Source organism: Mus caroli, unplaced genomic scaffold, assembly GCF_978045245.1.
Source record: "Mus caroli unplaced genomic scaffold, Mus_caroli_1 scaffold_6, whole genome shotgun sequence".
Classification (NCBI taxonomy): Eukaryota; Metazoa; Chordata; class Mammalia; order Rodentia; family Muridae; genus Mus; species Mus caroli.
The window spans coordinates 92,277,446-92,296,530 of record NW_028227261.1 but is presented as its reverse complement, the minus strand read 5'-3'; the positions used below and the strand labels follow the sequence as shown (position 1 = coordinate 92,296,530).

The 19,085-nt window shown below is 49.1% G+C and overlaps 1 protein-coding gene across 4 annotated transcripts in view; it reads right to left on the bottom strand.

Annotated features, from left to right (window-relative positions):
- Whrn (whirlin) overlaps positions 1-19,085 on the bottom strand; it is an 85,268-nt gene that overhangs the window by 16,572 nt on the left and 49,611 nt on the right. For all 4 annotated transcript variants that reach the window (XM_021159520.2, XM_085839247.1, XM_021159522.2 and 1 more), the window contains exons 4-7: positions 4,122-4,324; positions 2,866-2,902; positions 1,414-1,626; positions 593-802 (exon numbers count right to left, since the gene is read on the bottom strand). In XM_021159520.2, coding sequence (XP_021015179.1) covers positions 593-802; positions 1,414-1,626; positions 2,866-2,902; positions 4,122-4,324 — 663 coding nt within the window. The remainder of the gene's footprint in view (positions 1-592; positions 803-1,413; positions 1,627-2,865; positions 2,903-4,121; positions 4,325-19,085) is intronic.

Genomic DNA, 19,085 nt, shown 5'->3' with positions numbered 1-19,085 from the left:
TTGGGGCTCCACAGACAACAGGTGGCCTCTGTGTGAAACCCAGAGCCATGGTCCAAACCACCACGACTGACACCGTGTTAGTGCTGGCCCTGAGCTGAACACCATGCTTTCCCTGTTTGATCTCCCTGTGAACTGCAATTATGGAGTTCTTGTTTTGTCTAACCATCCTTTACATTTTATTACATTCTTAGCATGCATGTGCGTGCATATGTGTCTGTGTGTGTGTGTGTGTGTGTGTGTGTGTGTGAATCAGAGGACAACTTGCACTTAGTTCTCTCTTTCCACCACGTGGGTCCCAGGGACTGAACTGGGTTGGTAGTCAGCTCCCCCCCCCCCCCCCCGAGACATCTTGTTGGCTCCTAACCATCCCTTAAAGAAACAGCCCTTAGGAAACCTTTCCCCTCGATCCCCAGACTGAGAGCCCCAGAAGGCATATCTTTCTTAGATGCCCACTGTCCCCATGTCCAGCACACACTAGGTACTCCACAACAGCCAGGCTCTCACAGATGAGGAACCTGAGGCTTAGGAGGGAAAGGGAACATCTTAACCGTGCCCTGACCTTCTCACCAAGGATAGGGCAGGGGCGGCTCACCCTGGCCGAGCTGACGGTTGTAGAGGTGCCGTGGCTGCCTGTGGATGAGCCCGTGTCACTGTAGGAAACCATGGAATATGTGTCTCCAACCCCGGGGCCTGGGGGCTGCCTCGCCTTCATGGACTCGATCTCGCGCCTCAGCACCAGGTGGTCAAAGCGGTCCAGGTCTTGGGGTGAGATGATGCTTCTCACCTCAGACAGGAGTGAGAACTGCAGGGAGGGTGGGGGGGCGGGACAAGGAGGGCGACACTCAGGAGAGAACTCTGCCAGCAGGTGGGACCAGTACCTCTATTCCCAAGTGATCTGCATGCAAGCCTGCTCTGCCCTCCCGAGCTTTCTGCTGCTCTCTGGTGTCCTTGAGGAAGCATCCAAATATCTTTACTCAGGCACTAGGCCCAGCATCACCTGCCTCCTTCCTCTCTGGAACTCTTCCTTCTCAGCATGCACAGGTAACAAAGAGCCTGAACACACTATCATATTCATGCCACAACACCCACAGCCGTTCCTTTAGAGTGGTCCTCTGGGTCATGTTTGTCTGCAAACCCTATTTCCTCTTGCCTGATTGAATTCACCCTAAATTACACTAGATTTAGTTACTTCTTCCTTTCAGCAGTTTCTGACCCACAGCAGACTTCTTCTACCTGAGCAGGCCTCTCTGGTTGGCTCCTCACCCTGACCCCTGCTTGTGAAGAATAGTGTGTGATAACCACTGCACTCTGTCCCTGACTCCAGAAGTCTGTAAGTGTGGAGGATGGGGCTGCTTAGGGTTCAGCTGGGCTGAGGTCCTTGGTAACAGGGTAGGGACAGAAGGAACAAGTCACCTTGGCGTGTGTGTTGAGCAACTCAAACAGTGCCATGACCATAGCCTCCACAGAGATGGTGCCACCACGGTACTGGGCCAGGTAGTACATCATGGTGGCGCGCTCCTGCTCCGTCAGCAGGTGCCTGGCTTGGTCGTCCAGCAGTGCACGAGTCTGATTCCCCAGGCTGCTCAGGGTCACCTGGGAGCCGGCTGGGCCCTTGTAAAATCCTGGCTGAAAAACAGACAGACACAGGCCAGAGGAGTCTAGGCTGTGGGGGAGCCAGAGGACCTGGTAGAGCCAGTAGCATCCCTGCAGGGGGAGGCTATGGCTTCTAGCGTTGTGTTGATGGTCTCCACACACACAGGAACCGCTCCACCTAACCCTGGGATGATGGCACCATGTGGTCATCTCTGTGGCACTTTCATATTTGTCTCTTGTGTATCCTTTAGCCCATCCATTCACACACTGTGATTCTCTGGGTCTTGATATCTCTCTTAGTAAGCTGGTGTGATAAGAGTCCCTTCATTTCTAAATTACAATTCAGATGTGTACCCCTAACTTGTGCCAAATTATACAGGTGTCCTCACCACTGACCAGCTGATATCAAGTTGATTCATCTTGCCAAGAATATCAAAATTGTCTCGGAGACACAGACTTTCTGTTTGCTTACAAAGTGCTCGCATCTCCTACCTTTCCATGGCCCCAAAGCCTGTAAGAACAGGTCAGCCTGGCCCATCGCTCTGTTCCTAACCCTACTCCTTCTCCTCTTCCATTCCTCCACTAGCCCTGGCACATGCTCTTGCCTTGGCATGGCTCACACCTCAGCTTCTGCTCTGTGTCTCATCCAGGTTTAGTGACTAAACTCACACTCTCTCCTCCTTGATGCCACCGTGCCTCCTTGGTTTCCAGTGAGTTTTCTAATCTGATATTTGTTTGAATCCTTACACTGTCTTTATTTGTGAGTCTTCCATTGGGTGTGAGCCCCCAGGAGAGCAGAGACCTGATAAAGTCTGTTCACTGCTCTGATCTCTGAGGCCAGCACAGTGGCTGGAGGCCAGCAAGCATCTGGACAGTTGGGTAGCCTGGCTGAACCTCCTGTACAAGCTCTGCCCAGAACTGAGGGAAGAGGAAGAAGATGATGATGTCCTGTGATTGTTTCTATGTGCTTGGCCCAGGGAGTGGCACCATTAGGAAGTGTGGCCTTAGTGGAGTAGGTGTGCCACTGTGGGTGTAGGCTTTAAGACCCTCATCCTAGCTACTTGGAAGCCAGTCTTTTGCTAGCTGCCTTTGAGACAAGAGGTGGAACTCTCAGCTCCTCCAGCCCCACGTCTGCCTGGACGCTGCCATGCTCCTGCCTTGATGACCTGAACCTCTGAAACTCTAGGCCAGCGCCAATTAAATGCTGTCCTTATAAGACTTACCTTGGTCATGGTGCTAAAACCCTAACACATGTCCCACAGAGACACCTACCTTGCTTGTCCCTTCTTCTGTGTGGTCCCCCGGAAACCTATGGAGAGACACAAGCCCTCTCAGCACATGTCAGCACACAGAATGGGGCACACATGGGGAAGGCTCAGTTGGAGCAGGAAAGCCAGGCTTTATATCTGGCATGGTGGCACATGCCTGCGATCTCAGCATGTGGGAAGATCTGGAGGACAAGACTAACCTGGGCTGCTGCGTAGCAAGTTTCAAGCCAGACAGCTTAGGATAGGTGAACCTTCTCAGAAATTCTTGCCACCCCAAAGTAGAACAAAAGTGTGAGAAACCACACATCTACGTACCATGGTCACTGCTAGGGGGCTGCTAAAGGGCATGTACCCTGCCTCCCCCAGGACCTACTGATGGCTTTGAGTTTTCCCCATTAGCAACATATTCAGCACTGTCACACCATGCAAGGTAGCCTCATGAGTGCTTCCTGTACAGATGGGACCCAGAGTTCTCTGGTTGTCATGAGAGCAATGGAGAGTCAGGAATCACGGATGTGAGGAGAATAAAGGACCTCTGACAGGTGATCAGGGTCAGCCGTCCCCTAGGGCGGTAGAGGAATAGCAAACCCTAGGGGAAACTTTATAGGGACATCTTAGCTTTAGCTCATATCTTCATGAGAAAATGTAGGCTTAGGCCTCAAGAGTTTGGAATTTTAAGAAATAACCAGAAACCAAGTTTTTAACTGGGAAATCCGATTTAAAAATGTGTTGGAAATTAACCTTTTAAAACTGTGTAACACTATGCAGGAGAAAAGAAGGGAGTACATGAGAGAAGTAAGACACTGTTGGGAGTGTCTGACCAGGAGTCACCAGCCAGCAGGTGGAGATGTCTGATGGGACCACAGGTGACATAGGTCACATAACTAGCAGGCATACAGCCACCGGGCCCCTGTGCCTGGTTTGGGCTTCTGAGACTCCTTCATCCCAAGTATCTCGTGGGGTCCTCTCTGGCAGTACAGGATGGCGACAGCAGAGCCTGCATTTGGATGCTCACGGATGCACTAAACACCCAGTAACGTGATTTGCCTGATGGCAGACACGGGGGCTCTAAGTCCTGTACTTTAACTTTCCAGAGGACACTGGGGCTAAGAGAGGAGGGGAAGAGCCCACACTCGTGCCCACGAGTGGAGTGGATCTCAGGGTAGGGACACCAAACTGAGAGCCCTGTGACAGAAGAGAGGGAACAGTGGTTCTCAGAAGTCACCCGAGGATCCCAGAACCCCGTGCCTGAGGCCAGACCCTGCTGAGTTGGCGACGCTTTCCCCGATCCGGGAACTGGCGATCCACTTGGTCTGGTCCACGGTGGTACGTGCGTGGGGCAGCCTTCCGACGTCCTTCACTGTCAGGATGAGGTGCCGGGATGACTTGAGCAGCTTCACTGCCTCATCATGCAGGATGTTGAGAAAGCTCCGCCCATTCACCTCCAGAATCTGGTCTCCAACCTGCCAAGACCCAGCACTGTCACATGGGCTGACCTCATCCCAGCTCTTCTCTCTCTCTCTCTCTCTCTCTCTCTCTCTCTCTCTCTCTCTCTCTCTCTCTCTCTCTTTCTCTCTCTCTCTCTCTCTCCAGACTGAGATGAGGTCAGTGAAGTTCAGGGAGGCTGTGGATGCCCTCAGGTCACATAAGAAGGAAATGACAGCTTGCTTTCAATCCCAACCCTGAGCCCAGCTCTTGTCACTTAGAGAGTAGGTCTGCTATGACATTCCCTGAAGTCCCCCATCAGAAGCAAGCCAGCTCAGAGACTGGGACCAGATGAACCAAGTGCAGGACGGGATGAGAGGCACGAAGGGAGAGAGACATCTGCTAGTTCCACATTTGACCCCACACTGTTGAGATTTCTTACCGACCACACACTTTATTTTTATTCTATGTGCATATATGAGTGCCTGGTGCCCACAGAGGCCAGAAGATGGGGTGGGATCCCCCAGAAGAGGAATTGTAGGTGGGAACTGAACCTGGGTCCTCTGCAAGAGCAGCAAGTCCTCTTAACTACAGAGCCAGCCCTCTCTCTATCCCTAGCTCACATTCTTTTGCCACTTTAGAATGCCAGTGATACTTTAGCTTACTAAAGGAAGTTAAACAAACAAACAAACAAACAAAAAACCCACACTAATGAGACCCCCAGCCTCCCACTGAAGGAGTACACGCTGCCGGGAATCTTATGACAGCAGCTTTATTTTGTAATAGAAAACAATGGGCAAATGAGCATGTTTAAAATGAAAAGACAACGCCAGAAGAGGCGGGAGGAAGATGTTGCTGTGTAGAGAGGGGCACTGGACCACCCTGAAGAGTGAGAACTCAGTGGACTTTCTCTTCCAGCAGGTTCTCGAGCCCACGGACAGGACAACGCCATGCTTGCTTTAACCTGGAGGGCAGCTGCCTCCGCCCTGCTACCTCTTCCCAGCTGTGTGTGTTTCCCTCCGTCTGAGTCCACAGTATCAACAATGGAGGACAGACTCTCCCACGGCCCCACAGCCCCACGGACAGAGCTGGCTGTGCGGAGTGGGAGGTGTTTTTGGTGATGTTGATGCCTCAGACCTGGGCAGAAGAGATATTTGTTTATCTCTCCTCAGGAAGAGCTACACAATAGGATGCCCACCCTCAGTTTGTGATCAGAGCACTAGTGAGGGGAACTACAGTGTCAAACCTGGGTCCATCTGGCTGCTGCTAGGGGACCACCTGGCTTGGCTTCCGGTCCAGCCTTTCCCAAAGCCACCTTCCTCAGCCCTGCCTGAGACAGTCAACAGCTGGACCTTGACTCTGATACAACCATCAGCTCCACCTGCATTTATCCAGCTGCCTCTCCAGCAAATCTCATCCACCTTCCCCTTCCTCCACCCTTGGCGGCTTCTCTCCTGGGCCCCCACCTGCTCACATGGTGGTTCCTGAGTCAACACTCCATCTCTGTGGGTTCATATCCAAACAGCCACAGTCATCGTCAACATGTGGTTAAGAGCTTCAGAGACCATCCGACCTGGGTTCAAGTCCTGCCCCTGCTATTCCTATGCCATGTGACATAGCCCCACAACCCACCTCCCTCCATGCCGTGAATTGGGGCCTTGACCAAAGATTTTCCTCCTCCAAATGTCTAGCTATCAGTGCCAGTATCGCCTAACACTGGCACCACCCACGAGGACAAGCCTCTCTCCCTTTCCACTGGTCTCCCTGTTTAACATCTGAGAATGTAGTCAGCCCACTGAGCTCCAGGTAAAGAATGAGGAACAAGACCCTACGCTGCCTTAGGGCGTAGCCAGCAAGTGCTCAGTAAGTGCAGCTTTCCATGATGGCTGGAATTTTGTCAGTTCTACCTTGGCCTGCTCTGAAGCCCAGCACAGGAAGGCTACTCCAGGCACTAATATTTCTGGGCATGGAGGGGAAAATCCACTTCCCTCCAGGGTCACTTGCCCGGAGCCCATCAGTCAGCACCTCCAGGTGTCATGGCCCTGTTCTATAATCTCTGCTGCGGAAGCCACAGCCAAGGAGGCTGCACCTCTCATATTCCAGTGTTTTGTTTCCATAAGTGTCCCTCTGCAGCTGCAACTTTTAACCTTCCTTTCCGCGCACTTTATTTCAGTGTGCAGTTTAATTAGAGGCGCTTGCATCTGGGAGAGCAGCTGTGTCCAGACATGCTTCTGAGAGCCAGGCTCTGGATCCCGCTGGGGACAGCCTGCAAAGAATAAGCCCATTCACAGGCTTGGAGGCTGAACTGGAAGCCAGATACAACATAGGTCAACTTGTTAAATGGGAACTTCAGATCGGGGCACATACTTCGAATGATGGATGCAGGTCCTGATATCCAGGGCCACTGTACAAACCCTCTCAGTGGCACGGCTTGCTTATGTGAAACTCCCATAGCCACGGGCTTCCTGATGCTTACTGCTTAGGCCTAGCAGGTCTAATAGAGGCTTCAAATAACCTGTAGGGACCAAGCTGATGGGCTACTGTGGTTCTCAATGTCACTCTTCCTCTCAGCTTAGATTCAGGGCCTACACTGTGAATGGTCCGGCACAGGGCAGGCTTTGGCTACACCCTGGGTATCTACGTGTTGGAATCTCAGGTTGACTGGCTAAGTAAGTACTGCTCCCTCTGGCCTGATGAATAAGCCTATCCCCATGGGAGGAGGCAGAGGTGGCAGGGCTTCCCTGCCATCCAGCTGGAGAACTGGAGGGCATGGGAGCAGGACACAAGTCATCCAGACAGACTGGCACCTATGAGCCCGATTCCCTCATCCCTTTTTTGGCCTCTTCTTCCAGAGCTCAGCTGAAAACTACCATGTTTGAGAGTTGGGATGGGGCCCTCCATGATGCCCACCCCCACATCTGACCCGGTCCAAGTCACTCCACTATCTACAGGTTCGTTTTCTTCCTTCTGCCCTCTCCTTGTAGGAAGGTGTGGTAGTTTGAACGAGAAGGGGCCCTATAGGCTCATTTTGGAATGCTTGGTTTGCAGTGAGTGGAACTACTTGGGAAGGAATAGGGAGTGTGGAGTAGGTGTGGCTTTGTTGAAGGAGATATGTCACTAGAGGTGGCCTTTTAGGTTTAAAAGCTCACACCAGACCTAGTCTCTCTCTGCCTACAACTAATGCATCAGATGTGAGCTCTTGGCTACTGTTCCTGTGCCATGCCTGCCTGCTACCACACTCTCAGCCGTGATGATCATGGATTAACCCTGTGAAACTGCAAGCAAGCCCCCAGTTAGATGCTTTCTTTTAAAAGCTGCCTTGGTCATGATGTCTCTTCATAGCAGGACAGTATCTGAGACCAAAGGCTTCCGACACCTCAGCAGCTGTCAGGACGGGCACTGATGCTCACTATGACATTGGCAAACCACTCTTGAGAAAAGCCAGTGTGTCTCACTCAGTGTGTTCCATGGGGTGGGGAATTGTGTCTCCACACTGTAGCCCTTCCTTAGAGGGCAGAAAACTATGACACAGTAGCTCAGTGGCCTGCATCACTCCTTCAAGTTATGCCCCAAGTCTCAGTGTTCCTCTCTGTGGTATTGGTATGGTGTTCTAGCCAGTCCCAGGTCACCGTGGGAACCAACAGAAATACCCAGCACCAAGACACGGACACAAGGCTCTCCATCTGCTTCCTTCCAAACAGAAGAGACAAGTTCAAGGACACCAGAGTCACATAGGAAACGAATGACTAAGCCGAGCCAACTCCATGCTCTCAGGGGCCCTACCCAGCCCTTGCCACCTTCACCCCAGTGCAGGAAGCCAGGGAGGGTTAGCCAGTGATGGGCAGATGGGCAGTCCATCTTTCCGTTGCTTCCTCTTGCCCTTGGCTTGTCATGAAGTTGAAGGAGACTGACCTCATCCTCTCAAAGAAAAGCCAGGAGCTCTGTTCGCAGAGATGTGACTTTTCTTCCCAGCCCAGAGTGAGATGCTGTGTGTATAGACAAGGTGAGAAATAAAGGGGCTAAGATACTATTATGTCCATCAGACCTTCCCTGGGGCCTCTTACACAATGGGGGAAACTGAGGCTCTGCAAAGACATGTGGCAGCAACGGCAAAGCCCAGCCCTGGAGCCGATGCAAGGGAGCTTTTAGCCCTGGTCTACAGGCAATGTGATGGACCATATAATAATTTATTGCTCATCTTGCTGTGGGCACTGATGGGAGCACAGGGAAGGATGAATGAGAGAAGGCAGTTTACTTTATTGGTCTCCATAGTCAGTCACTGTTTTTGGCGCTGGTGATAGAGAAGAACTGGACTGTGGGGATGCCCTTCATTTTAAGGCAGAACAAAACCTGCTCCATCAACCCCAGGCCACCCAGGGTTCATGTCCTAGCGCTCTGAGAAAGTGAGACACACAGGCACAGATGGAACATTGCTTTCCATTGAACTTGGTCCCCACAAGGTGCGGCCCACACATGAAGAACATCAAGGAGATGGCCCTCAGAGGCAGTAGGGTGGCTCATGCAGCCTCCAAGAAACCCAAGAAAAACATTTCCATGGTTCTACACATGGAACAACACCCTGATGAGTGGGTCGCCTGGACTGCTGCGTGACAGGCCATCGGGAACCTGGTTCTCTGAAGGGGACCTCAGAGTCTGGGCCCAATTTCAGATTCTGCTACATATGTGCTGTATATATGTATAACCTTATTTTCCAGTTACTTCCTGAGAAAACTCAGAAAATATCATTTGCTAGCCACGAGTGGGTTAGCATGCCCTCCACTGTGTCTCCCACACTTCAGACAGTACATATGAGAGGCTCAACAGACTTCCAGGATGAACACAGAAAGAACACAGGACACTGTGTGCATGCACTGGTGCTCAGGATGTATTGGCTGCCTTCTGAAAACTCCTGCTTATGCAGACATACTCATCACTCACACAGCAACTCAATCCTGCCATTCCATCCTCTGAGTCCCTTCCGCCAGACCTGCCTCTCCTCCTGCTTCCAGCATCAGCTGACCACCTCCCCACACAGACCACCCTGAAGCTCCCACTGCCGGCTCAGCTATTGCCGGCTCAGCTTACTGACATCTGGGCTTCTGCCCAGAACTGAATGTGACAAGACCGAGTGTGTGGCCTTGTCCCCTAGCCTGCACAGTCCTGCGATGGAGTGCTGACCCCTCCTTTAAGACACACTATGAGGGGTTGCTCACAAAAAAAAAAAAAAAAAGTTTCTTCATCTATCTACACACACAAAAAGCTGCCTTTACGGATTTGCCAGAAGCTACAATGGAGGTTTCTTGTGTGTCTGTGAAGGGACAGGTTCCAACAGAGGAAGAACTGTCATCAGCAATAATCTGAATTTCTTTCAGACAGTGAAAATGTTCATTGATGTAAACAGTATTCTCATAGGTCTTCTAAATGATGATCATCTATCTGATAAAGCTTTTTACCTGAAATTCAAAAATGGAAGAGGAGGAGGAGGAAAGGAAAAGACATGCTAGGTGCAGTGAAGCACACCTATAATCCCAGTGCCTGGGAGCTGAGGCAGGAGCATTACAACTTTTAGGCTGGTCTGGGCTACCAGCAAAGCTACCCTCACAAGGAAACAAACAAACCAGCCTGCCTTCCCTAACCTTGTACCCTGGTGTCCCTAGACTTTACAACGTGCACATAGTAGGAATGCTATTCACACCAGTGAGAGTGCTTGAAAAAAGAGGAACCCGGGGTGGGGTGGCTGTGGTGGCTCTCAGATCCCTCAGCAGAGGATGTTGGGAAAGAAGTTTGCCAAGAACTCCATCCCTGTGCTGGACAGAGAGAGATGGGATCATTCTCTTGGATCGTGCAAGGAAAGAACCCAAGGCATTCCTGCTTCCGGCCCTCCATCCTTCCCAGGGCTCCACAGGACTGAAAGGTTTCATGGAACCCTCTAGGGCTCTACCGAACCCCAAGGACCCACTGAAGTGGACATTGGGGTCCCAAGTGAGGGCCTGCTGATTACTGTGTCACCTCAGCTCGCATCCCCGTTCTATTAAGGAGTTTTATTGCAATTATGAATCTTTAATAGTTTTCCATGTCAGGTATAAAAGTTTAATGGGCCTCCACCCCCACCCCTTTCACTACAAGCGAACAATGCAGTTTTAATGAGACAACATGAGTTTTTCCCAACAGTTCAGAAGCCGGCAAACCTTGCCCGTACTTAAAGAAGCAACAATGAAAGATGGAGGTCAGTGCGAAGCTGCGGTGGGAGTCAGGACTGGGTTGAAAGCGTCTGGCCACACACCGCAGTTCCACGAGCCTGGATCCTGCCCAGGCAGAACCGATCCAGAAGGCAGAGGACAGAATGGCACAGCCCGCTCAGGCTGAATTCCAGCATGTGGCACCTGCCTGCTCCTCTTGGATCCTTGGCAGAGCTGCAATCTCCATGGAGGCCTAATCTAAGGCTTCAGATCAACAGTGGGAAACCTGAGGTCAGACAGGGGGAAGGACCCACCCAAGGTCAGACTGGGGTGAAGACACCTGGGTACTTTCCAGGGGGAAGTCACTAAGAGTTAAATGCAGGCAGAAGAAGCCATGTGGACCCTCCGAGTGCCTAGCTTAGGCCAGCCACCCATGTTGTTTAACTCTGACCTTGATCCTACCCCCAAGGCAGATAAACTAAGGTTTCCTGTTTTACAGAAGAGAGCAGTGAAGCTCAGAGAGGTAACACTGTTTGCCCAAGGATGCCCAGCATGCCAGGGGCAGAGTAGGATGACCCCAGATGACTTGAAGGAATCTAACCCCAACACACTGGAAGGGAATATCACAGTGGAATATTCTAAAAGCAACTGCTACATTTACAATTCTCTACATTAAAAAAAAAATCCCCTCTATTAAACATAGATTCTCTTCTCATACAATATAGTCTTATAACCTCATAAATATGAACAGGTAGGTTCCCCTCCCTCTACCCATCCAAGTTTATCCCAGTATTACATTTAAATTAATTAAAATGAAGTAAAATGAAAGCCAATTCCCCAGCACAGAATCTCTGTTTCTTTGACCACGTGTTGTTATGGCTACCTCAATAAACCAAGTTCCTCTAATCCAAGACCTTCCCCTGTACCTCCTGTAAGCCTGTTCCTCCACCAGGCTCCCCAGTTTCCAAGCCCTCTCCAGACTCCCTGGCTGCAGCATCAGCGTCCATTTCCCCCACAGGACGCTGGAGCCCTCGTGCCCCAGCTTCACTCTGGACGAGTCAGTGTCTCCAAAGCAGTCCTGCTATGCTCCATCCTCAGCCACCTCCAATGCTGTCTTCAAGTGGCAGAAAGAAACTGAAAACTATCACCTCACTCCCTGTCCCCCTTAGCATCGTCCCTTCCAGTAGATTCTATGTGTCAACCTTTCCTGACTCCAAAGGGACCTTCGTGGCATGCCACACCCACTCCAGTGGAGTCTGCATGACAAGTCCAAAGCTTGGCCACAGTCCTGAGGCACAAAGTTTCATGGAAACTGGTCTCTGGGAAGTTCTTGGAGTCCCATAACACGGATGTGGTACAGGTTTATTGTTTTATTATAGGTGCCCCCAAGGAATAATTTGACTTATTCAGACAAAATGCCTCCAGTGTTGATAGAGAGATAGTGAAAGAAATCAGGCATTGTCGTTTACTGGATAGAGTTAGAAATTTCAAGGCAAGTTCAACAAAGTAAACTTAGAATTCTCATTACAGTCATGTAAGGCAGACTACATTACATATTAGAAGAAAGTTGGTGGGCTCCTCTGTTAAATGGAGGTTCCATACGGATACTTAGAGTAACAGCACGGAATTTACAATGGTCTGGGAAGAAGGTGGGTTGTGGTTTAAGGAGGAACTAGAGTAGGAGTATTGCATTATTCATGAAAAGGTTAGCAAGAGAAGAACCCCCTGGTGCAAGCTTTCACAAGGCTCAGAGGAATAGCATAGTTAGGTGCTAATGGACTCCTGGTGGTGGGTTATACTATTGACTAGAATTGTGACTAGGGTGTGAAATCCTCACCTGGCTCCAAGAATAGCTGACTTTAGATAGGGCTGCTTTTATCTCAGTTGTAACCACTGCCTGGTTCCTTCCAGTCTTTATGTATGCATTTCTGTTTTGTGTCATTATGCATGGGATGACCTCAATGTATCTTGGCTGATGGGTCACCTAACTTCCTTGCTTTCTTCTGTAATATAAGTCTGATGCTCTCTTTGAGAAATTACACTCAGAGTCAACACTCTCTTGTCTTCGTGTCTGTTTGTCACTCGCCGACTCCTTGCCCACCTGAGTACTGGAACTCTGGTTCTCCCCCGGGTTGAGGGACTCCGGCTGGGTTCAGCCAGTGGCAGTGGTATTCCATGCCACGATTCCCTACCACTTTTTTTTTTTCAGTGCATCCCTATTTGCCATCTCTCTATTCATCAGCACACAGACCTTCGCCTCCTCCAGACTACACATACTATTCTTCTGTCCCAAACACTCCTCCCTCTATTCTTCACCTGGAGGCCACCTGCTCAAATAGCACTGTCCCCAAGGCAGGAGTCACTGACATCCTCCTAGTGCCCTGTCACTGCCTGATCGTGCTGAATGCCAGAATCCAAAGCCAGTGTCCTGTACCTCTGGAATGGCACCACCCAGAAGATGCTCAACATTAGTTGCCCTGGGGTGAGCAAATGAGTTAAGTGAACTGATGAATGAGCCATTGAGCCAGATCCTGGCCTTGGGTTTCTGCACACAAGCATGGGGCAGGATGTCTCCCTGTTGTGTAAATGCTGGGTTCGACAAGGCCTGGACTTGTGGGAGGTAAAGCCTTGCAGCCCAGCTCCACAGAGTGAAGCAGTGATACATCATAAGTTTATTTTTGCTGAAAGCAGAGAGTCCTGGGAAATTGAAGGGGTTATGAATGCCCTTATTAGACAAGAAGGGAAACTGGAGGGCTAGGGAGATGGCTCAGTGGGTAAAGTGCTAGCTGTCCAAGCCTGTCAACTTGAGTTCAACCCCTAGAACCCATGTAAAAAGCTGGACATTGCTACCAGGAGATGAAGGTGGAGAGACAAGAATGCCTTGGAAGCTCTCTGGCCAGGTAGCTTTAAAGTACACAGCACAGTGGCAGAAAAGAGAGCCCCTGACTCAAAACAGAGCGGAAGACCCCTAAAAGTTGTTCTCTGACCTTCAGTTATCCTCTGGACTCCACACAGGGAGGCATGTGTAGGCCTGTATTCATACACATGAGTAGAATGAGGGAAGGAGGGAAGGAGGAGGGAGGCAAAGGGGAGGGAGGAAAGGAGAGGGGAAGGAGGGAGGGAAAGACAGACAAAATCTGGAGTAAGAAGTGGGAGGACCTTGAACTTCTTTTTTTTTTTTTTTTTGGTTTTTCAAGACAGGGTTTCTCTGTGTAGCCCTGGCTGTCCTGGAACTCACTCTGTAGATCAGGGTGGCCTCGAACTCAGAAATCCGCCTGCCTCTGCTGGGATTAAGGGCGTGTACCACCACGCCCAGCTGACCTTGAACTTCCAGTCTACTGCAGCAACTGGCCAGATGTGGTCTACAGACTCACTTTGAGATTCTTAATGGACCTCTCAGTTCTCAAGTTCAAGCCCACAGCTTTCATATACAGTGACCAGCCTGAAAATACAATACGATCACCATTTGTGATCGTAACAGAGACAAATCCTTGGGAATAGACAAAAAGTGTACAGTACCATATGAACTAGATTTGAAGGCATTCCGTATCACAAGAAACGGATTCAGAGGGCAGAGGCAGAGTCAACCTGTATGCTGGAGGGTTGCGCACTGCCTGTTGCAGTTCTTTGCTCACTCTTTGCAAAGGCAGCCTAGTAAAAACTGCAGCCAGAATTTGTGAAGCATTAGCATAGAAGTTCATGTGGAAAATAAAACTGTATGTGAATGGCCTCCAATGTTTACTGTAGAGTAACTATTGCTAACAGCAGTCCTTGGTCCATTCAGTAACAGCACAGGGAACCAACCACTGCCAAGGTCCCCAGCACAGCTGCGCAGATGGAAGTGTTATTCCCCCAGGCTGGTCATGGCAGGTGGTAATGCATGTAATGCCCTCACAGCGATGGTGATGCTGTGTCTCAATAAATAGGTCAGAAGATAATTTGGCAAAGGAAAAGGCCTATGTGGAAAGGCCCAGACGAGTGTGCATACAACTCTGGGATGCTGTGGGCAGAGAGGAACACGGAGACAGACAGAAACATAGAAACGGTGAGATGATCAGAGGGGCTTGGGAGCTGGGAAACAGAGAGGCTAATGGGGAGGGAGGCTAAGTGGGGTATGGGGGTCTTTAGGGAGGCGAAGCTACGTGGGAGGGCACGTCATGTTACTCATCTAAGAAAACCCACAGAACTGTGACCTTGGATGTGAATTACAGGCTCCAGTGAATACTGCAAACCTCACTGGGTCATTGACTAGAACACGTGTCTCTTATGTTCTAATCTGTGGCTTGCTAATAAAGATGGAGGGAGGCTCAGTGGCAAAGCACATGCCCTGGCCACAGTTCCAGTGTCACAGAAATAAAATGAAACAAATACAATAGACTAAAAAGTAACAACAGGAGGGGAAACTCCAGGAATAGGCAGGGAAGGGGCACTGTGTGAGAAGCCTGTACTGGAGGCTTGGTTTGTCCCTAAATCTTAGATACCCCTCAAAATAAATGTATTAGTTTTTTTTTTTTAATAAAATAACTGTATTAGTCAGAAACCACTTAAAAGTATAAAATGAAATTAACTTCATTACTTAATTGTACCCCAGCTTTTTTTAAAGTACTGAGCATTGAACCCAGGCCCTCCCTCACACCTGTTCAGCAACTGTCCCACCCCCTACCACTGGGCACAGTCTCACTAAGTGGCCCAGGCCCTCCCTCACACCTGTTCAGCAACTGTCCCACCCCCTACCACTGGGCACAGTCTCACTAAGTGGCCCAGGCCCTCCCTCACACCTGTTCAGCAAGTGGCCCAGGCAGGCGTTGAATTCACTATGTAGGCCAGGCTTCACTTGAATTTGAGATCCTTCTGCCTCTGCCTCCAGAGTAGCTGAAATTACAAGTCCATGCCTCCAAGCCAGGCAGTTCTTATCTTTGGATTTTAAAAAAGTAAATAAAAATGATGGAAAAATTAAGATGCAAGCATGGTCTTAAAGATCCTGCTGCAGGAATGAAAGAGCAGCCAGGGACAAAGTCTCTCTGTGGTTGCAGCAGGGTGGCCCTGGTTGGGAGGAGACTGGCAGCGGACATAGACCAGAAACACCTGGACCCACAGATGTGACTCGGTTGTGTTACAGATCACTGTGGCAAAGGCAGACTTTATATAACATGCAGTACTGAAAAGATGGTAGCTATCTAACAAACGTTTTTACACTATTTCACACCAAGGAACATATAACAGATGAGTGAGAAATACAAAGGGAAAAAAGTGTAAATATTTCAGTAGCTGAGGCGGCAGCGTAGGGGAAACCTGCACACATGACCTTCTGGGTTGAGTAATCTGCATTGTAAAACAAAACAAGAAAGTATTTCAGGGGTAAATGGTAAATTACTCTGTATCCTGGGCATAAAGAAGCATTGTCTAACTACAACTTGGAATCAACAAAAGAAAGGGCTGAGGTCAAACAGTTTAAAAATACAACTTATGCATTGGGAAAGACCCCATAAAGTCACAAGAAAATGACCACAGCACACCACAGACTGACTGTACCACCACCTACATCCAATTCATACCGGCCTAAGTGACTTTTCTCATCACTGTAACCAAATACCTGACCAGAAGCCAAAAAGGATGGTTTGTTTTGACTCACAGTTTGTCTTTTCTATTGCTGTGATAAGACACCATGACCAAAGAAACTTATAGCACAGTTTATTTGGGCTTACAGTTTCAGAGGTTTAGAGTCCGTGATCATCGCGGCAGGGAGCACAGCAGGCAGGCAGGTATGGTGCTGGAGCAGTAACTGAGAGCTTACATCCTGATTCATGAGTTAGAGAAAGATAGCTGAACATGTCATGGGCTTTTGAAACCTCAAAGCTTGCTCCTTCCCAGTGATGCACTTTCTCCCACAAGGCCACACCCTAATCCTTCCCAAACAGTTCCACCAACTGGGGGACAATTATTTAAACATATGAGTCTATGAGAACTATTCTCATTCAAACCACCTTACAATCTGAGGGGGTACAGTCTGCCTTGGAGGAGAAGGCACGGGAGCAGACAGCTACACATGGCAGAAGTGTGCATCCAGGACACCCCCTTCTCATATCTCAGCAGAACAGAAAGAAAGCTGAGATGGGATAGAAAGGAGGGCTGGACATTTCACATTCAAACCATGAAGAAAATCTAGCCTTTGAAAAAGAGATTATGTTAGGAAGGTCATAGGGTGGGGCCCTAATCCAAAAGGACCCTTCTAGAAAGATGAAGAGACAACAGAATCTTCACTTAGTCAATAGAGTCCCCACTTAGTGGGGACCTGGGGAGAAGCCAGCCATGAGGAACCAGATCAGTCAACTGTACTAACCTGGCACTTACCAGCCTCCAACTGGAGGAAATAAATGTCAATTGTTTAGGCCACTCTGTTTACAGTGTGTCAATCAGCCTGAGTTAGCTCAGACATGGCAGGAGCATGAGCAGTATATATCATAGGTAAGGGCCAATTATTCCCAGGGCTAAAGAATGCTTTCTCTCTCTCTCTCTCTCTCTCTCTCTCTCTCTCTCTCTCTCTCTCTCTCTCTCTCTCTCTCTCTCTCTGTGTGTGTGTGTGTGTGTGTGTGTGTGTGTATCCAAAACTCTAACAGCAAGATATAAACAACTCACAAAATGACAAAATGGCCCCTAAGTGTATGAAAACACAAACAAATAATAATAAGATTGCACAGGAAAACAATAACAAGACATAATTTCTCACCCATCAGACTGGAAAAATCATTGAACAGGTGACAGTACTTGTCAGAGCTGGAGAAACAGGCAGATTCTTACACAAGTGATTGGGAATTTAGGATAGAATATTTTAGACGCTCTTTTCTAGAAGTTTCTCAGGACAACATACTCCCAAAAGAAAATACACAAATACACAGCCATTCATAGTGGCAGCACTTGCACTTGAAAAAATAATGAAAATAAACTAAGTATTCATAGAGAAGAATAGCAGAATCAACTAGAACAGAAGTAAATAGCTGTAAAATAAACGAAAAATGACCAAGGTCACTGTGCATGCATGTGTGTGCAAATGTGTCTGGACACAAATTATGTCCTGAAAGCACACAGCCCCAAGTATGAAGCTATGCCTATAGCACACACCTTTCCCATAAGAAGAAAAGTGGGTCTTCGAGAAGGTGCAGCAGGTGAGGTCACTCGCTCTCAAACCCATAAGCGCCAGTTCAACCCTTAGGACCCACATGCTGACAACAGAGAACTGACTCCCACACGTTTATCTTCTGAGTCGTATCTGCACCATGCAGCACATGGACATGTGCAGACACATTTGCACACACATGCATGCATGATCACACACAACTGTAAGGTGAAAATCTTACAATTTTCATTTCACCCTGGGTTCTGGGGATTACACTCAGGTCATCAGTCCTGGCTGCAAATGCCTTTTAACCTGCTAAGTCATCTTGTTGGACCTTTCCGGGGAGGAGGAGCAATGGAGGAGAGCCCTATCTCTTGTAGCCCAGTCTGGCCTCAAACTCTCCAGGTAACTGAGAATGACCGTGAAATGCGGGATTTTCAGGTGGGTGCCACCATGCCCAATGTAAGTGGTACTGGGAGCCAAAGTGAGGGCTGACTTAAGTATGTTAGGCAACCACGATTCCACTGAACTACAACCATGCATGCTTAGAGGTCAGAAATCTGACACATATCCCACTACTCTAAAAGCAAGACACCAGAAGGGCCAAGTTCCTTTCTGCAGAGTTGAGACAGTCCATTTTTTGGCTTTTTCTGAGCTTCTAGAGGCCACTCACAGCTCTGGGCTGTTGGGAGATTCATCCACCCACAGAACAAGCATCATCAAGTTGAGTCCTCCTCACTTCACGGCCTCTTCCTGGCTCCCACCCCACTTCTATGACCTGTGACTCTGAGCCTAGAAGGCTAATCTGGGATCATCCCACCTCAAGGGCAGATGGGTGGCAGCTGAATTCCACCTGGACCTTAATTCTCTCTGCGACATAGACCTAAACATTAATGGGCTCAGGGCACTAGAGCTCGGATGTTCTCAGGGTCCACTCTTGTTTAAGACAGGTCTATTTTAGTTTGAGGGCTGATAATAAGACCCACTTATATCAAAATTATTAATATTCTAATATTTCTATCAATGTAAAACAAGCCTAATACCTGCCTCAAAAGCTACAAGATGACTTTTTTAAAAGGATCTATTAGTCCTTGTATTTGTAAGCCTGTGCCCATGTGTGGGTAAGTGTACGGAGTGCGGTGCCCACGGGATCAGGTAGCTTCCCTGAAGCCAGAGTTACAGGTGGTTGTGAGCCAACCAAAGTGGGTGCTGGAAACACAAGTTGATCCTCTGGGAGAGCAGGAAGCATTCTTAGCTGCTGAGCCGGCTCTCCAGTTCCAAGGATCCACTATTTTATGTGCCATATGAATGATTCAAGAACCATGCTCAGAACGCACACTGGTGAACTGGACCTGAGTGGAGAGTCCTCCACCATGGCTTAGTGAGGAAGACTGAACAGGCGCTTTGCAGATGGAATCTTACTAAGACAGAATGGTATAAAACACATCACACCGTGCCTTCCGGGAAGTCTCCCCAAGCAAGCCATCACGGTGTAAAATTCAAACT